General features: G+C 46.5%; 2 protein-coding genes and 1 long non-coding RNA gene across 12 annotated transcripts in view; 2 read left to right on the top strand and 1 right to left on the bottom strand.

Moving 5' to 3' along the window:
* rangap1b (Ran GTPase activating protein 1b) overlaps positions 1 to 7,168 on the top strand; it is a 10,196-nt gene extending 3,028 nt beyond the window's left edge. For 6 of the 9 annotated variants that reach the window (XM_023814532.2, XM_023814524.2, XM_023814526.2 and 3 more), the window contains exons 2-16: positions 470 to 589; positions 800 to 927; positions 2,689 to 2,748; positions 3,104 to 3,283; positions 3,385 to 3,519; positions 3,840 to 3,998; positions 4,147 to 4,260; positions 4,372 to 4,471; positions 4,575 to 4,659; positions 4,793 to 4,916; positions 5,138 to 5,254; positions 5,381 to 5,483; positions 5,693 to 5,781; positions 5,937 to 6,058; positions 6,383 to 7,168. In XM_023814532.2, coding sequence (XP_023670300.2) covers positions 478 to 589; positions 800 to 927; positions 2,689 to 2,748; positions 3,104 to 3,283; positions 3,385 to 3,519; positions 3,840 to 3,998; positions 4,147 to 4,260; positions 4,372 to 4,471; positions 4,575 to 4,659; positions 4,793 to 4,916; positions 5,138 to 5,254; positions 5,381 to 5,483; positions 5,693 to 5,781; positions 5,937 to 6,058; positions 6,383 to 6,467 — 1,713 coding nt within the window. In that variant the 5' untranslated portion in view covers positions 470 to 477 and the 3' untranslated portion in view covers positions 6,468 to 7,168. Of the gene's footprint in view, positions 1 to 7; positions 129 to 469; positions 590 to 798; positions 928 to 1,807; positions 1,901 to 2,688; positions 2,749 to 3,103; positions 3,284 to 3,384; positions 3,520 to 3,839; positions 3,999 to 4,146; positions 4,261 to 4,371; positions 4,472 to 4,574; positions 4,660 to 4,792; positions 4,917 to 5,137; positions 5,255 to 5,380; positions 5,484 to 5,692; positions 5,782 to 5,936; positions 6,063 to 6,382 lie in introns of those variants that run through there. The other 3 variants (XM_023814531.2, XM_023814533.2, XM_023814525.2) reach the window with 3 other exon arrangements.
* Positions 2,370 to 9,480, bottom strand: LOC140590837 (uncharacterized). 2 transcript variants are annotated; one of them, XR_011991688.1, is made up of 5 exons: positions 9,289 to 9,480; positions 5,979 to 6,094; positions 5,649 to 5,772; positions 5,348 to 5,432; positions 2,370 to 2,832 (listed from the first exon to the last, which is right to left on the bottom strand). It is a non-coding gene; the product is annotated as an uncharacterized lncRNA (long non-coding RNA). The 2 variants fall into 2 exon arrangements; XR_011991687.1 differs by having other exon boundaries at positions 2,370 to 5,432; positions 9,289 to 9,476.
* On the top strand, positions 8,060 to 14,386 carry chadlb (chondroadherin-like b). The gene is made up of 8 exons (XM_023814523.2): positions 8,060 to 8,718; positions 8,990 to 9,175; positions 9,351 to 9,545; positions 10,197 to 10,498; positions 11,261 to 11,759; positions 12,621 to 13,307; positions 13,379 to 13,545; positions 13,731 to 14,386. The coding sequence occupies exons 2-8, from the start codon at positions 8,990 to 8,992 to the stop codon at positions 14,011 to 14,013; spliced, it is 2,319 nt and encodes a 772-aa protein (XP_023670291.2). The 5' UTR covers positions 8,060 to 8,718; the 3' UTR covers positions 14,014 to 14,386.

Raw genomic sequence — 14,386 nt, 5'->3', positions numbered from 1 at the left:
GTAGTTCGTTCAGTAGTCTTTATTTTGTCGCGTATAAAACTTAGTCGTTTTTCTGAAAATAGTTGGCAAACTTTTGCCTGATTTGATGTCGCAATGATGTGGTTCCTGGTTTCACTATCGCGTAGCAGGTACACCGGCAGCCTTGTTGCATATAGGTATAGGGCTTTGTGATCTTCAGCTTTTTATTTTATTACGTTTTTTGACTGGGAGTAGGGTTCACAACCCTTAATGTGTGACGTGAAACGTAAGGATCGATAATCTGAAATCTCATCTTCCAACCTATCCATCCCAGACAGCATACGGCACATGAAAGTTCTGAATGGGAGGGCAGTTGCTTGCTGTGAAATTATTACTAAGGCTGCTGTTGTTACATGCATTTTATAAGATTCAATTAAGTTTATGTGCTGTGATTTTAAATGTCTGCACGGATGTTGTTGTCTTACCATGTGGTGTGGTGTCTGTTGCGTAGGTAACCGGATGGCTTCAATCGACATCGCTCAGCTGGCCGAGTCTCTGGCCAAGACCCAGGTGGGGGATGGAGAGCTGAGTTTCAAGGGCCGAGGACTGAAGCTGGACAGCGCCCAGTCTGGTGAGAATAAGGCGTTTGTAGTAACGGATTCAGTGTGAACACGAGCGGCGGAAGAGCTGCCTGCCTACTGGTCCGGAATCGTCATCTTTAATGTCCTGCAGAGCTGTGGTGTGGATCACTAATGGCTCAGCTCCTCTCATCCTTGGCTCTGGTGTGCAGCATGCTGGGGCACAGGCAGGTGTTAGAGTTGATTTTCTGGTTCTCGCATAGTGGAGGAGCTGGTGCGAGAAATCGAGGCTTTCCCAGAGCTGCAGGCCTTGCGGCTGGAGGGGAACACAGTGGGTGTGGAGGCCGCAAAGGCCATCGCCAGGGCACTGGAGAGCAAGAGCCAGCTGCAGGTAAAAACCCATCAGGCCAGAGGTCCAGTGTTGCAGTGCTGCTGGCTTTGTGCATTTGTTTCTCATTTGTCCCTGGGTAAAAATAAATAAGCCTTGAGCCTTGCTAATAGCACATGGCAACATAAAAACTGTAAAACTGACTCTTTGTTCACACATTCTTTAAAAGCATCATAAGATGTGTTTGTGCTGCGTAGGGACTTGGGGAGCAAATTTGGAGCGAAATATGACAAATGTTGAGTAGTCTTCACTTCTCATGGAGGAAATGCCAGTAGCACTTGGTGACTTCCTGCTTAGTTTAGTTTGAGCGGAGGGTTGAAGCCTCTATGATAGTGGAGAAGCTGTTCTTTGTGGTGTTCCTTTGGTTTTAATATTGTCATGGTTTTAGCTATGTAATACTCTCCATTACTGTAATATTACCCTGTTCATTATTTTAAAATCTGTGTTTGTAATATTAAAGTTCTTCATCAAATGAAACATTGACTGTCTGGAATATTAACTGAAATGGGCAGGTCGCAATTTAAAATATTTAAAATCTTTGAGATGCGTATCGTGGCGCCCAAAAGCTAGTCATCTGTATAAATTCGGCATATCCTTATGCTTATTAAATTAGGTTAGCAGAGCACATCACATACTGTTTTGGTAAATCATGGAAGCGATAAGCACTGAGGTGGCAATGAAGAAAGGGGCAGATCAGCAACCACGACATCTTTTAAAAGAGGAGATGCTATGGTGTGAAAGGAATTTGGCAGAAGTCGATTAGTTTAATAGTCTGACAAAACTTTATTTCCTTTTCCAAATATTTGGGGAACAGGCACTCGGCAGTCTTTCATGGGTCTTGTGATCTGTTCCCCCAACAACAGGTGCTTACATTTTTTTATAGCCAAAGAATTGCGACAGCTTATAGTCAGCTGAGGAGAGGTCGGATATGTGTTCACCAGTTACTACTGATAATGAGGCCTATTATCAGGTCAAGGTAGGGTCGACCTTTTCATGATTACCCTTGTGGTTATTATCCTCTTCAGAACAAGTTGAGTTCTTCAGCTATTCATTTTACTTCCCCATATACTCCTTTTGCTCCTTACTCGTATCCTTAACACCCTCTCAACATTCATGCCTTCCTTATATTGCAGGAGCCTTATTTCTCGGATCAGGTCTGTACCTTGATCCGGTCCTCTTGCAGAATGAGCTATCATATCAAAATACTTTAGTTCCGCTTATATGCATGAAAGCCTAGTTTTTCTAAGTGCAAGCTAATATTCACTGTTCAGCAGTGTAGTAATAATGTAATAATTATACAGTCATATATCATTACAATTAAGTTACAACATAAATGGTAACATAGGTTTCATTAGTAATTACTCATTGAATTAGTATATGATTTGCATAATATTGATTAATGTTTGATTTTTCTTCCACAATGGAAAAACAAGTTAAGACATCAGTGGTGTGGCAGTACTTTTTGCAGTCTGACAGATTTATTAAGCAGAAGAATAAACTCAATTTATACAGATAACTTTTGGATGTCACAATATGCTTCTCATTGATATTTTATGAGTACTACTAAACTGCCTGTGGAATTATGGTTGTTACTAAATGTAGGTATAGTACTGAAAAGCCAGCGTCCGGACGAATTTCTGCACACATCATCTAAAGTCCTGGTGATTACTGCACATGCGCGATATAATCGCAGTGTGATATCGTGCAGTGCTAGTAAGTGTGCATAGACACCTGTACACCTGGCTGTTGTTTCGTTCTTCGCAGTTCTGCTACTGGAGTGACATGTTCACTGGCCGTCTGCGATCTGAGATCCCTCCAGCTTTGGTAAGTGTCCTCTGCTTCACCCCTCTGGACTGTCTGTGTTTTTCCCGTGTTTTTTTCCCCCCCTGGGGTTATTATCACTCAGTTCTGTGGTTAAAGGAGATGAAGGTGAGAATTAACAATATTTTGCTAATTATCGGCATTATTTGACATTATAAGTGGACTATTAGAATAACATTTAGCCTGATACGCATTAAACTACGTAGCTTGTCTCCATGTCTGACTTGGGTATCAGGCTTTACATTGTTCATTTAGAGTACGTTGTTAAGGTTAGAGTAAGGTTGCAATTTGTTAACCTTCCTGTCTGATGTGATAGCTGTGCTGTGCTGAGTCCTATCTTCCCCTCACTCATTTCCAGACCTCTTTGGGCAATGGACTGATAAGAGCAGGGGCACGGCTGGCTGAGCTAGACCTGAGTGACAACGCCTTCGGGCCCGATGGCGTGAGGGGGATCGAGGCACTGCTCAAGAGCGCCTCCTGCCACAGCCTCCGGGAACTGCGGTTGAACAACTGCGGCATGGGTGTCGGGGGCGGCAAGGTTAAGCGTCTATAAAAGACATTTATTTGTTGCTGGTTTTCATTAGCAGAATTCACATAAAACCCAAGCTGTAGAAAAGTGAACCTGGATGTTGTGTGCAGATCCTCGCTGCCGCATTGATGGACTGCCACACACAGTCTGCGTTGCTGGGCACGCCCCTCCGGCTCAAGGTGTTTGTCGCTGGGCGGAACCGGCTGGAAAATGAAGGGGCCACAGCGCTCGCACAAGCATTCCAGGTACTCCGGCTCGGACATACTCATCCTCCCGTTGCTATGACAACAGGTGCTTGCTGCTAGGTTACTGATCTGCGAGTATCAGCAGAGAAGGTCCAGCTCCTTGTAGAAGAACTATAATCTAGAGTAAGTTATTTAAATTCTGTATAAGATGTTCATCTGTTATGGTATATATAGCTTACAGATCTCATGCACAGAACAAGAGGCTGGGTGCATGGAGCGTTACCATGACGACATTGGGCAGGCTAGTCCACTGGTGTGAGAGCTGGCTTTTCCTTGGCTGTTTATCATCAATTAGAAGCTCTTTTTTTTCTGTCTGGCAGGTGCTGGGTAGCCTGGAGGAGGTGCACATGCCCCAGAACGGCATCAACCATCCGGGGGTGAGGGCTCTGGCGGGGGCCATGTGGCTCAACCCCCAGCTGCGTGTACTAAACTTCAACGACAACACGTTCACCAAGAAAGGCGCCATCGCCATGGCAAAGGTAGCGAGACAGTGGAATGCAGAATGAACCCGCGGCTGTTCAGCCTGTTTATACTAGTGTTCTTCCCACAACGGAGCATCTCTGGGTCTGGGTGACGTAACTGGTAGGGGCTTAAACTTACATTTGCCCCGTATCCTGTCCCCCTCAGGCCCTGAAGCACCTGCGCAATGTCCAGGTGATCAATTTCGGCGACTGCTTGGTGCGCTCCCAAGGTGCTCTGGCCATAGCTGAGGCCCTGAGAGAAGGGTTGCCCATCCTAAAGGTACCGTCACCTATACATGTTTGGGTGACTCATCCATTCCTGGGCACTCAGGCCGTGTCTGAGAGAACCTGCTGCTTTATCTCACTGCATTGACTTCGTCTCCAACTGCAGGAGCTCAATCTCTCATTCGGTGAGATAACGGAGGAAGCAGCTCTGCTGGTGGCTGATGCTGTTAAGGACAAAAGCCAGCTGGAGAAGCTGGACCTCAATGGTATTCATATAGAGACACACACCAACTGACCACCCAAAGTCATCTAATGAGGTGATGTCATCTCAGTTATGTGTGTGTGCACTTATGTCTGTCTCGTGCTCAGGTAATTGTCTGGGTGAGGATGGCTGTGAAGCTCTGAAGGACACCATGGACGCCATGAACATGGGCAACACCTTGTGCTCACTCAGGTATGGGAGCGGTCCTGACCTTCAGTGCGACCTGTTGGTTGTGCGTGAGCAAATAATCTGATAGCAGTACCTCCATTTATCTCTGGGAGGATCCTAGTTGTTGTGATATATTCCATGTGTCCTCCATCCACAGTGATGATGAGGGAGAGCTGGAGGATGATGAAGAGGACGCTGATCGTGAAGAAGAGGAGGACGACGAAGATTCTGAGCTTCAGGATGAGGAGGTCGAAGAACCAGATGCAGTAACAGAAAATGGGGTAAGGAGACGTGGAGGGAGAGTCAAACCAGAAGGGAGAAGGGAGCTTCAAACCAGACCACAAATCCAGAGTCAGGCTGAATTTCTGTTTTTTTTTTTTTTTTAAATCAAAGATTTAGCAGCTGAAACACTCTATAACAGTTTAATGTGGTTCTCTGAGGAAAATTATGTTCTAAAGTAAATTTCTGGTACCCTCCGTCATCTTTTTCTTCATTTTCTTAGGTGTCCACACCTGACGAGTCCTCAACACCTGTGGACATTGACTCCTTCCTCAGTGCCCCCTCCCCCGGCAAACTACTCAGCCTCGGAACCAAGAGGAACCTGCTTATCGAGCAACAGGTAAGCAGACGGACGACGCGGAACTCCTACATGCACCATTTAAGTGGAGCAGGGAGGCAGCCGGACGTCTGGGCCTTCCCAGGCCAGACGAACCTGAAGATTTGACAGCCCTCCCCTCCTGACCAGGTCGACGTGTCAGACGCTGGCAAGACAGCGGCGATGTTCCTGAAGATCTCATCTGTGTATGGAGAAGATCTCCAGGTCAGGAGAGCTGTGCTGGAGAGCACTGGTGAGGAACTTGTTTGATGTACAATGTTTCTCTTCTACATGGTAATACAGATGAACACAGAGCAATAAACTGGGTGCTTCTGACTTATCTTGTCTGTTGTCATATTACAAATAGTGTCGGTCTTACTATTTTAATACTAGATGGTATAATTTTAAAGTAGCTTACTCCCTCCATATTGATCAGTCTGTCTCCCTTCATCTCCCATACAGACGCATTGCTGAAGAAGGCCTTCTCCTGTCCGTCCTTCCAGACCTACGACTTCATCTCCAGTCTGATGACGATGTTGGCGCTGCTCAAGGTAAACGCAAATTAAACAAGTCAGCCTTACTGACCAGTAAGCCCACATCCGTCGCTGTGATTCTTCAGTAATATATCAGTCCCCCATATAACGCAAATACAGGCTTTACTAATGCTTCCTTGTCCCTTTTCTCACTGTCACGCTCCTTTTTCCAGAGCGAGGACAATGCAAAGACCCTTTCGGTGGTGCCAGGTCACCTGCTGGTCTTGGAGCACGTGGTGCGGCAGGTCTACTTCCCAAGGGACCACCTCAGCACGCTGGACGCTCTTGTGTCCCGGTAAGTGTGGGTCTTCCCTTGGTCTCTGTGCCCTAGCTAAAGAAATACAAAATAGAGGTTTTATAACAATGATAAAAAAAAAAATTCTAATTCTAAGATACTGCATTGTTCGAATAATAGTTGTTTTTTGAAGAAATCTTAATAGGGTTTGTGCCATTTTAGATAATAGCATCTAGAAATTACTTAAATGTTAATATAATGAATGAAAACAAATATTTTTTGTTATATTGCTTTAAACTGGTTGTTTTTGTGCATACCCTGATAGTCCCTTGTTAGCTGCTGTATGGTAATGTGTGTGCGTGTCTGTTCCTGCTTGTGCTCTAGGCAAAGCCAAGCCTTTGAATCCTGTGCCAGCGCTTGGAACAACCTCAAGACCACCTTGGAAAGAAGGATCAGACTGGATTGCTGAGAGCGACCCCACGGCCCAGGACCTCCAAAGTGCTACATCCTGGGCAGTACTGGACCAAGGCTCTGAAGCAGCCTGTACTATCCTCCACTCAGGACACACAGACTCTCTCTCACACCCACAGACAGACACACACTGCCTTGCTGCGCTGCTGTATGACTGGGCCACACACGGACGCTTCCGCGTTCAACTCCAGCAGAACTGAAGGCTGCATATCGACATCAGAAGGGTTTTATTACTGTGCTGCCTATGTTTTTGGACACTCTCTCCTTTTTCATAAATAAATAGTCTAAAGTAATAAGTATGGCGAAGGGACCATGTATGTCAGCACAGGTAGATTCAGCTCTCCAGCACGGGACTGTGATCTATAGGGGTGTAAATGGTGACCGGACCCAGCTGGGAAGCTTCTACGCATCAGTGCCTTTTTCTAATGGATGTTGTTTCCGTCGTTTGCACTGCACTGTTTAAAAGCATACATGTCACAGCGTGTCTTTTAGTACTGATATCTTTGACCTTTTGAGGAAGGATCTTGGTCGTTCTGTACAGGAACAGGTCATTCCTTTACCCTGCTGTCTAAGGTTATAGCACGGCCCTGGTTGCGCGTAGGAAGGGAAATGTAATCAGGCTCAGTGCTCAGTTTTTTCATACCGGTCTGCTGTATAATTTCAGTGATGTATGTTCTATTATACTTTTCTAAAAACAGACATTTAACTCTTGTCCTGCTAAGTTGTACTGGTTTGAAGGAGGCATGTTCTGTCAAATATAGATTTTGCTTTAATACCAAAATTACAAAGGGCGTTTAGCCACATTATAGATTGGTATAAGGTTGCCCATTGACCAACTTTTGCTAGGATCATACTTAGTATGGCTTATCACACTCATATTTAGTTCTCCTCTCCACTCATTTTCTGTTTCGACTTGCTGTCACTCACACTAATGTGTGTTTGCCCATCATTTGGAGGATGAGATGATTTTTTCCCCCAATTTCATGACAATCCACCTCCCAAAAGGGGCGTCCCTTTGCCATACGGAGGTCTGATTATGAGGATTATATTGGTCTGACATAGAGGAGTAACGAGGAAGTTTGTCCCGATCTCCTCGGCACCTCTGAGATTAGAAACAATACAGTATTCTCACCTTGGGGTTCATACATTGACTCGGGATTACGAGGGGAATGATCAGTTCTAAATCATAATACATATAACCAAACACAAACTATAGCAAATCGATTTAAAATCGTGCTGAAATGTGCGCAGACGCGTTAATTGGTGAATCGCTTCGCGGACTTTGCATCCAAACGAAACAGTATCTGACGCCAAATAAAAGTTAGGGAGTAGTTTCGTCGATTGCAGCGCTATATGACCTTGTGATTTTACCATCTTGAGATAATACTGTATAATCAATTAATTTCGCTTCATCTTGGGCAGCCGTAGCGTTCTTCTGCGTTACATCTCCCTATCGGATAACATTCAGCTCACCCAGTATCCCCAGTATCAGAAGCAACATAAACTAGAAAACTGTTTTGCATTCACGACTCTTATCTGCATAATTTCACTTAACGTCGACTTTATGTGTTGCTGGTGGAAGTAGTACCTACAGGGTCCAGAGCGCCGAATAATGCTATTGGTCCTATATTATTTATAAAATTAGCCTATAAACATGGGATTTTTTTTACTAAACAGGCGTCTGTCAGTCTAATCTAGTGTAATTAAGATTATTTTCCGCTGTTATTCCATCCAGTAATGTTCTAACAGTTTATATTGGTCGAGGGTGGTTAAATTCAGCCCCAAGCAGAATAGAGGCCACAGAACCGAGAGTAGGTTACACCCGCAAAACCAAATAATCGCAGCAATATTTTATTTGTTCCTAATATTTGTTTCAGAAATGCAAAATGAGTAGTGTAAACTGGAACTCCATTTTTGAGTTGCCACAAAGTCGTCTTGAAACTCTGTTGGACAAAGTGAGAGGTTCAGAAATGTGTCGAAGACGTGTCACTTTCCGAAAGACGGCGTTACTTAAGACTGGACTGCAGCTAAATTGACCTAAATGTGCCCGCTTTCCTCGCGTTGGTCTGTTTTTAAGTAAATCTACAAAGGAAATGGTCGGAGCAGATGTGCACGTATAGCCTATTGTGGAATAGTTTTGGTATTTTATAACTTTTACTCTCTTACTGAAGAGGTAGGCCTATAAAGGCTAATGTATATGTAAATTGTAATACGAAGAAAACGGCTTTTTTCCTTTCAAACTCACGAAGGTAAGTCGACAAAATAACCAATAGTCTCAAAAGTTTCGAAATTGGAAATCGTTATCCATTTATGTTTTTATACAGCGCGTGTTTGAAATACAAATGTGCGACGACTCTGAAGATAAGCGCAGCATTTTACTTGTCTGGAAATTTAGCGAGTGAATACGTGGGAACCAGCCGAGAAGAAAAAATATCGTTAAATATAGATATCATGCCTAAATGACCCCGTGGTGTCACCACCTTCTATGTCGTTTAATGTAATGAATTAATTTCTTCCTAGATGGCGCAGGCGTGTCCCATGCAGCGCGCCGTTTTGTCTTGGGCTGCAGTGGCGCTCTTGCGGCTCCTTTGCGTTACCGCTGTGCGGCCCAGCAGATGCCCCAGGGTGTGTGTGTGTGACAGCATCCAGCTCACCGTGACCTGTGCCAACAAAAATCTGACACAGGTTCCGCCCGCTATCAACGAGGTGAGGGGTGGCAGCATGAGCTAACCTAGGGACCACAATCAGCAAGTCCGCCTTTAAGTATAGTGTAAAACTTCCCCTTTTCCATACTCGCTCCAAAACATTCCGTCACTTACTTTTTCTGGCCATCCACTGTTCTCACCATCTCCCACTTCCGCGTGCCATTCCTTCGCCTCAGATCACTCTGAAGCTGGACCTGAAGGGGAACACCATCCAGGAGCTGCCCACAGGGGCGTTTCAGCACACGCCCTACCTGACCCACCTGTCCCTGCTGCGGTGCGGCATTCAGAGGGTGCGCGTGGGGGCGTTCCGGGGCCTGGGGCGCCTGGTCCACCTCAACCTGGCCAGTAACAAAATAGCCATTCTATACCAGGTACGGCGGCTGCTCTGCTTTTCTGGGGAGACACGCGGTCAACACAGATTAAAATATATTATTATTCAGAAGCGTTGGCCCCTCCCATGCATGCAGAATTCAGAGATTAAGGCGAGTTTCTCCTTAGTCATAACATTTTTTAACGTGATAAATTATTATAATGAATAATTAATATAATTATCGAAAGGTATGGATGCATGAGTATATCAAAGTTGGGAGCCCATCCATTAATGATATGGACTCATAACTTGCAGGCACGCATTTCAGCTGAATTGTTTAAGTAATTTTCCAGCCATAGAAATGAGCAAAAACTGAAAGCCACTTCTGATAAAAGCTTCAACGAAAGTGGGATTGTTTTTTCTGTTTTATTTACTTTGGTTTTATCCATCCATCCATTCAATCTGGTCAGGATTGTGGGTAATTTTATTTAATTACATTTAAATGATTAGGCATGTATCTTCATGATATGTTTTTAAACTCTGGAATTTGTATTGTTATACATTCTTACCCGTTAGTTCCACCCCCCGTTTCTGTGCGCTTTGTGTGTAGTGTTTGTAGGGTACGATATATTGAATTCCACTGTGAATAATTGGATTCCCTCTGCAGTCAACACTGAGACTGAGACGAATGTTTCATTGTTCTGTCGGACAGGAGTCATTTGATGGGCTCTCGTCGCTGAAGCAGCTCCTCCTCGACCATAACCTGGTGGAGGAAATCCAGCCAGGGGCTTTTTCCCAGCTGAGCTCCGTCAGTCTGCTGTCACTCGCCCAGAACCGGCTGGTCTACCTGCCCAACATGGCCTTCCAGGGCCTGCAGGCCATCAAGTGGCTGCGTCTCAGCCACAACTCGCTGAATAACCTGGCTGTGGAGGCCTTCGCCGGCCTCTTCACTCTCCTCCGCCTCAGCCTGGACCACAACGAGCTGCAGTTCTTCCCGACGTCGCCCATGACCAGGTACAGCGCCCCCCGCTGGGGGCTGCGCTCCGGCTGCTTGGGTATGCGGTTATTGTGAATGCTGTGCTGCAGTACACTGTGTTCCTGTGGAATCTGAAGGCCTAGCCAAGAGGTATCAGAAATGTATTCTGGTGTTCAGAATGGACACATCTGTCCACCTTGCAACCACTTATCCAGTAGATCAGGGGTGGCCAGTCTTATCCGCAAAGGGCCGGTGTGTATGCAGGTTTTTGGGATAACCTGTAGGTCAGCTGTTCAAACCCAGGTGTGAGGACTCTCAGCCAATCAGTCCTAATTAGTAATCTAATTAGGGAGTTGCAGTGAAAACCCGCATACACAGCGGCCCTTTGCGGATAAGATTGGCTACCCCTGCTGTAGATGGTCGCAGGGTGGCTGGGACTGCAGAACAGCTGGAGTGCTTAGCTGGAAGAATTTTCCATGTAGGTGGTTGAAGTCAAGTCAATGGGGCAGCGTGTGGCTCATTGGGCTAAGCCTGGGTGCTTGTAATCACAAGGTTGCCGGTTCAAACCCAGCCTCAGCACGTCTGCAGGTTTTTGAGCAAGGCTCCCTGGTGGCTGCCCTTGGCGGACAGCTTGCTTACAAAGAGCAAGTTGAGGGAGGCGTAAAGACAATTTCCCCACAGGGATTAATAAAGTGATGATTATTAAGTCCAGAAGACTGATTCTGTGTTCTTATGGATTTTCACTGCGCCCTCCAGCCTCCTTGTGTCTGATCCTCCTCACCAGACTTTTCTCCTTGCAGACTGCCTGAGCTGACCCGTCTGGAGCTCAGTCACAACCCCATGACCTACCTGGGTGAGGAAACTGTGGTCATGCCCAAGCTCGCACACCTCTTGCTGGACCACATGTCCCTGCAGGACTTCTCGCAGATGGCGCTGACCTCGGCGCCCCGGCTGGCCCATCTGGACCTCAGCCACAACCAGCTGCGTATCCTGCACCCACTCCTCGGCCCAGAGTCCTTGTCACGACTCAACCTAACCGGCAACCCGGTTTACTGCAGCTGCTACCTGCGGCCGCTGATGGAGTGGAGCATTCGGGGCCGGGTCCGGCTGCTGGGGGCCTGCGCCGGGCCCCCTTACCTCTCCGGAGAGAATCTGGGAGCCATACATCCCCCCGACCTACGATGCCAGAGCCAGGAGGCCATGCTGAAAGCGGAGATGGAGGAGATGAACAGCTCCGCCCTCCTCACCACACCCCAGCCCCGCTACAAGGTCCAGTGTCCCGCCAACTGCGTCTGCGAGGTAAGGGGGGGGCGCGCTGACAGCTCGGAACGCACTGCGCAGGTTGGAAGGTGGCCAACTAGAACATAAGACTCAAAGACATGTCCCAAACATAAGCATCTTGCTGGCTGGGGTATTAAATGTGGAACTGCTGGGACAATTCTATCTACCGCTGGCTAAACACCGTCATCCCTAAAGATAGGGGGAGTTTCGTTTGGATAGTTTTGTTCTGACGCAAACTCTTCACTTCTTAGTTCTCATTAATGGCCTTGAACGGGTTTGACCACTGAAGTGTGGTTTGCTCTCTTCCCCACTATAAGTGTTATTTCATATGTGTATTATTTCCCCCAACAGCTGCTTTTAGCTTAAATATGGCAAAACTTCAAGGCCAAGAACTGAGTAGAAGCAGTATTATTATTATTATTTTATTTATTTTTTTTGAAAAATGCTTAATTGGCCTGTTCATCTGACAGATTCATCATGGTCATAAACTGGGGGGGGGGCTGGATAACTTTAGGAGCTTCATTAAGAAAAATACAATTAACAACAATCCAATACAACTTTATTAAAAATGGCCGAAATTATAACATTGTTTTTTTAAAAAAAGCAAACCAGTGGGCCTGACTTCATGCCCCCCCCAGATGCGTTCAGCTATCCCAGAACAGAGGCATCCATGTAAGGGGAAAATGGCAACACCAGTATAACACCTGCATTGTACAGCTCAGTGTCTGAGTTTTATTGCATTAGAAACCCTGAAGAATTCAGAAGCTACAAAGCTAACAGAGACCTGTAAGAGGTTGTGGGAGGGAGCAGTTCGGCAAAAGGCGGCTACTGGATTTTGCACAGCAGTCACAGACTCTTTTCCCTTCCCCGTCTGACCAGGGTGAGACCAACCACTCCACCTGTGAGAACCGTGGCCACACTACGGTTCCCCGCGGTTTCCCTCCAGACACCAGTCTGCTGGACCTCCGGGAAAACCACTTCCATTACATCCCCAGCCAGAGCTTCACCGGCCTGGCCCAGGTGGTCTCTCTGCACCTGCAGCGCTGCAAGATCCATGAACTAGTGCAAGGTGCCTTCAGTGGAATGAGGAGCCTGGTGTATCTCTACCTGTCAGAGAACGATCTCTCCGTCTTGAGCGCCGAAGCCTTCAAGGGCGTCCCTGAGCTCACCTACCTGCACCTTGAGCGGAATAAGTTTGCCAAGTTCCCCTGTGGAGCTTTTCAACTTCTTCCCAACCTCCTCGTGCTCCACTTGGAGAACAACACCATAGCTAACCTGGGGCGGGGAATCCTCGCGGACACCAAGAGGCTCACTGGGCTGTACCTGGCGGGAAATAATATCAGCACTGTTGCACCTGGAGCTTTTGAGCCCGCCCCCGCCCTCAACACCCTCCATCTGAGCTCCAACCAGCTCAGAGAGGTACCAAGCGACGCACTTGCTAAGGTGGCTAACCTGGCCGAGCTCCGCCTCTCCGAGAATCCCGTTCGCTGGGTGGGACCCAGAGCCTTCCTCTCATTGGCAGACAGCCTGAAGCATCTTTATCTCGATGGCATGGGCCTGGAGAAGGTGAGGCGCATAGTTTTTATCATCCCAATTTCAGACAACTTGACGTTATATTGATTGATTTTGCCATACAGATGTCAAAGGATTCTCTGGCCGGCCTGGGTTCGGGGCTGCGCAGTCTGCTGCTGGAGGGGAACCAGCTGGAGGCACTGCCCAGCCTGAGTCCCCTCACAGGCCTGGAGGTCATCAACCTGAGCGGGAACCCCCTGATGTGTGACTGCACACTGCTGCCCCTGCGCAAGTGAGGGGACTCTTATGCTCTCTCTCTCTCTCAGCCAACACAGGAAGGCCAGATAGAAAGAGATGCGTAACTTAAACTCTACAAGCCTTTTAATCATTAGGACATTTGCAATGATCTCCATCCACCAAATAACTCCACATTTATATTTATCCAGCAGTAACTTGACCCGTTTGTCTCTGCCCCAGGTGGATCGAGAGTGTGAACCTGAAGGTAAGAGCCACCTGCGGTCACCCACCACAACTTCGGGGCAAGAAGGTCAAGGATGTCCAGATCTTCAAGAGCTGTCCTGGGGAGAAACCACTCGCTACCCCAACTCCCACAACCTCGCAAATTGTCAAATCCACAAAAAACAGGCGCATTAAAACTCCAAAATCCAAGAAGCCCAAATCTGCACACATTAAGTCCCCCAAAGCCAAGAAACCCACATCTGCACACATCCACAAATCCACCCGCCTACAGACCACTTAACCAGTAAAGAGTCACATGGCCCCATGATACAGCAAAAACAACCCTGTGTAGCTCAAACCAATAAAACCATGACAACATGGGGGGGGGGCACCTGAAATTAACATTAAATTGGAGCTAATTCTCCTTAAATTATGAGAACAAACAAACTGATAATGGCACCAATTTTATAATATAACTATACAATATTTAACACCATCTCACCTATAAAACTACTGGTTAAAATTAGCATTTTATTACTAACCTATTTAATTCCGCAAACTCCGATTTTTGTACACACTTTGAAATGTGTTTATATTACCAGTGTGCATATCTATATAATACAGAGGCTGATTCATTCTTCATTAATCTTTGTGAATAAATCTTCTAACCAGCA

The sequence above is a fragment of the Paramormyrops kingsleyae genome, chromosome 5, assembly GCF_048594095.1.
Source record: "Paramormyrops kingsleyae isolate MSU_618 chromosome 5, PKINGS_0.4, whole genome shotgun sequence".
NCBI lineage: Eukaryota > Metazoa > Chordata > Actinopteri > Osteoglossiformes > Mormyridae > Paramormyrops > Paramormyrops kingsleyae.
Note: the sequence above shows the minus strand (reverse complement) of the source record. Positions and strands in the feature narration are given on the sequence as shown.

What these genes read in the sequence shown, in the direction of transcription:
- chadlb (XM_023814523.2), top strand. Translation starts at nt 8,990, where the DNA reads ATGGCGCAGGCGTGTCCCATGCAGCGCGCCGTTTTGTCTTGGGCTGCA. An exon ending in ATGGCATGGGCCTGGAGAAG is followed by an intron (nt 13,308 to 13,378) that starts GTGAGGCGCATA and finishes TTTGCCATACAG; the next exon opens with ATGTCAAAGGATTCTCTGGC. An exon ending in ACACTGCTGCCCCTGCGCAA is followed by an intron (nt 13,546 to 13,730) that starts GTGAGGGGACTC and finishes TCTCTGCCCCAG; the next exon opens with GTGGATCGAGAGTGTGAACC.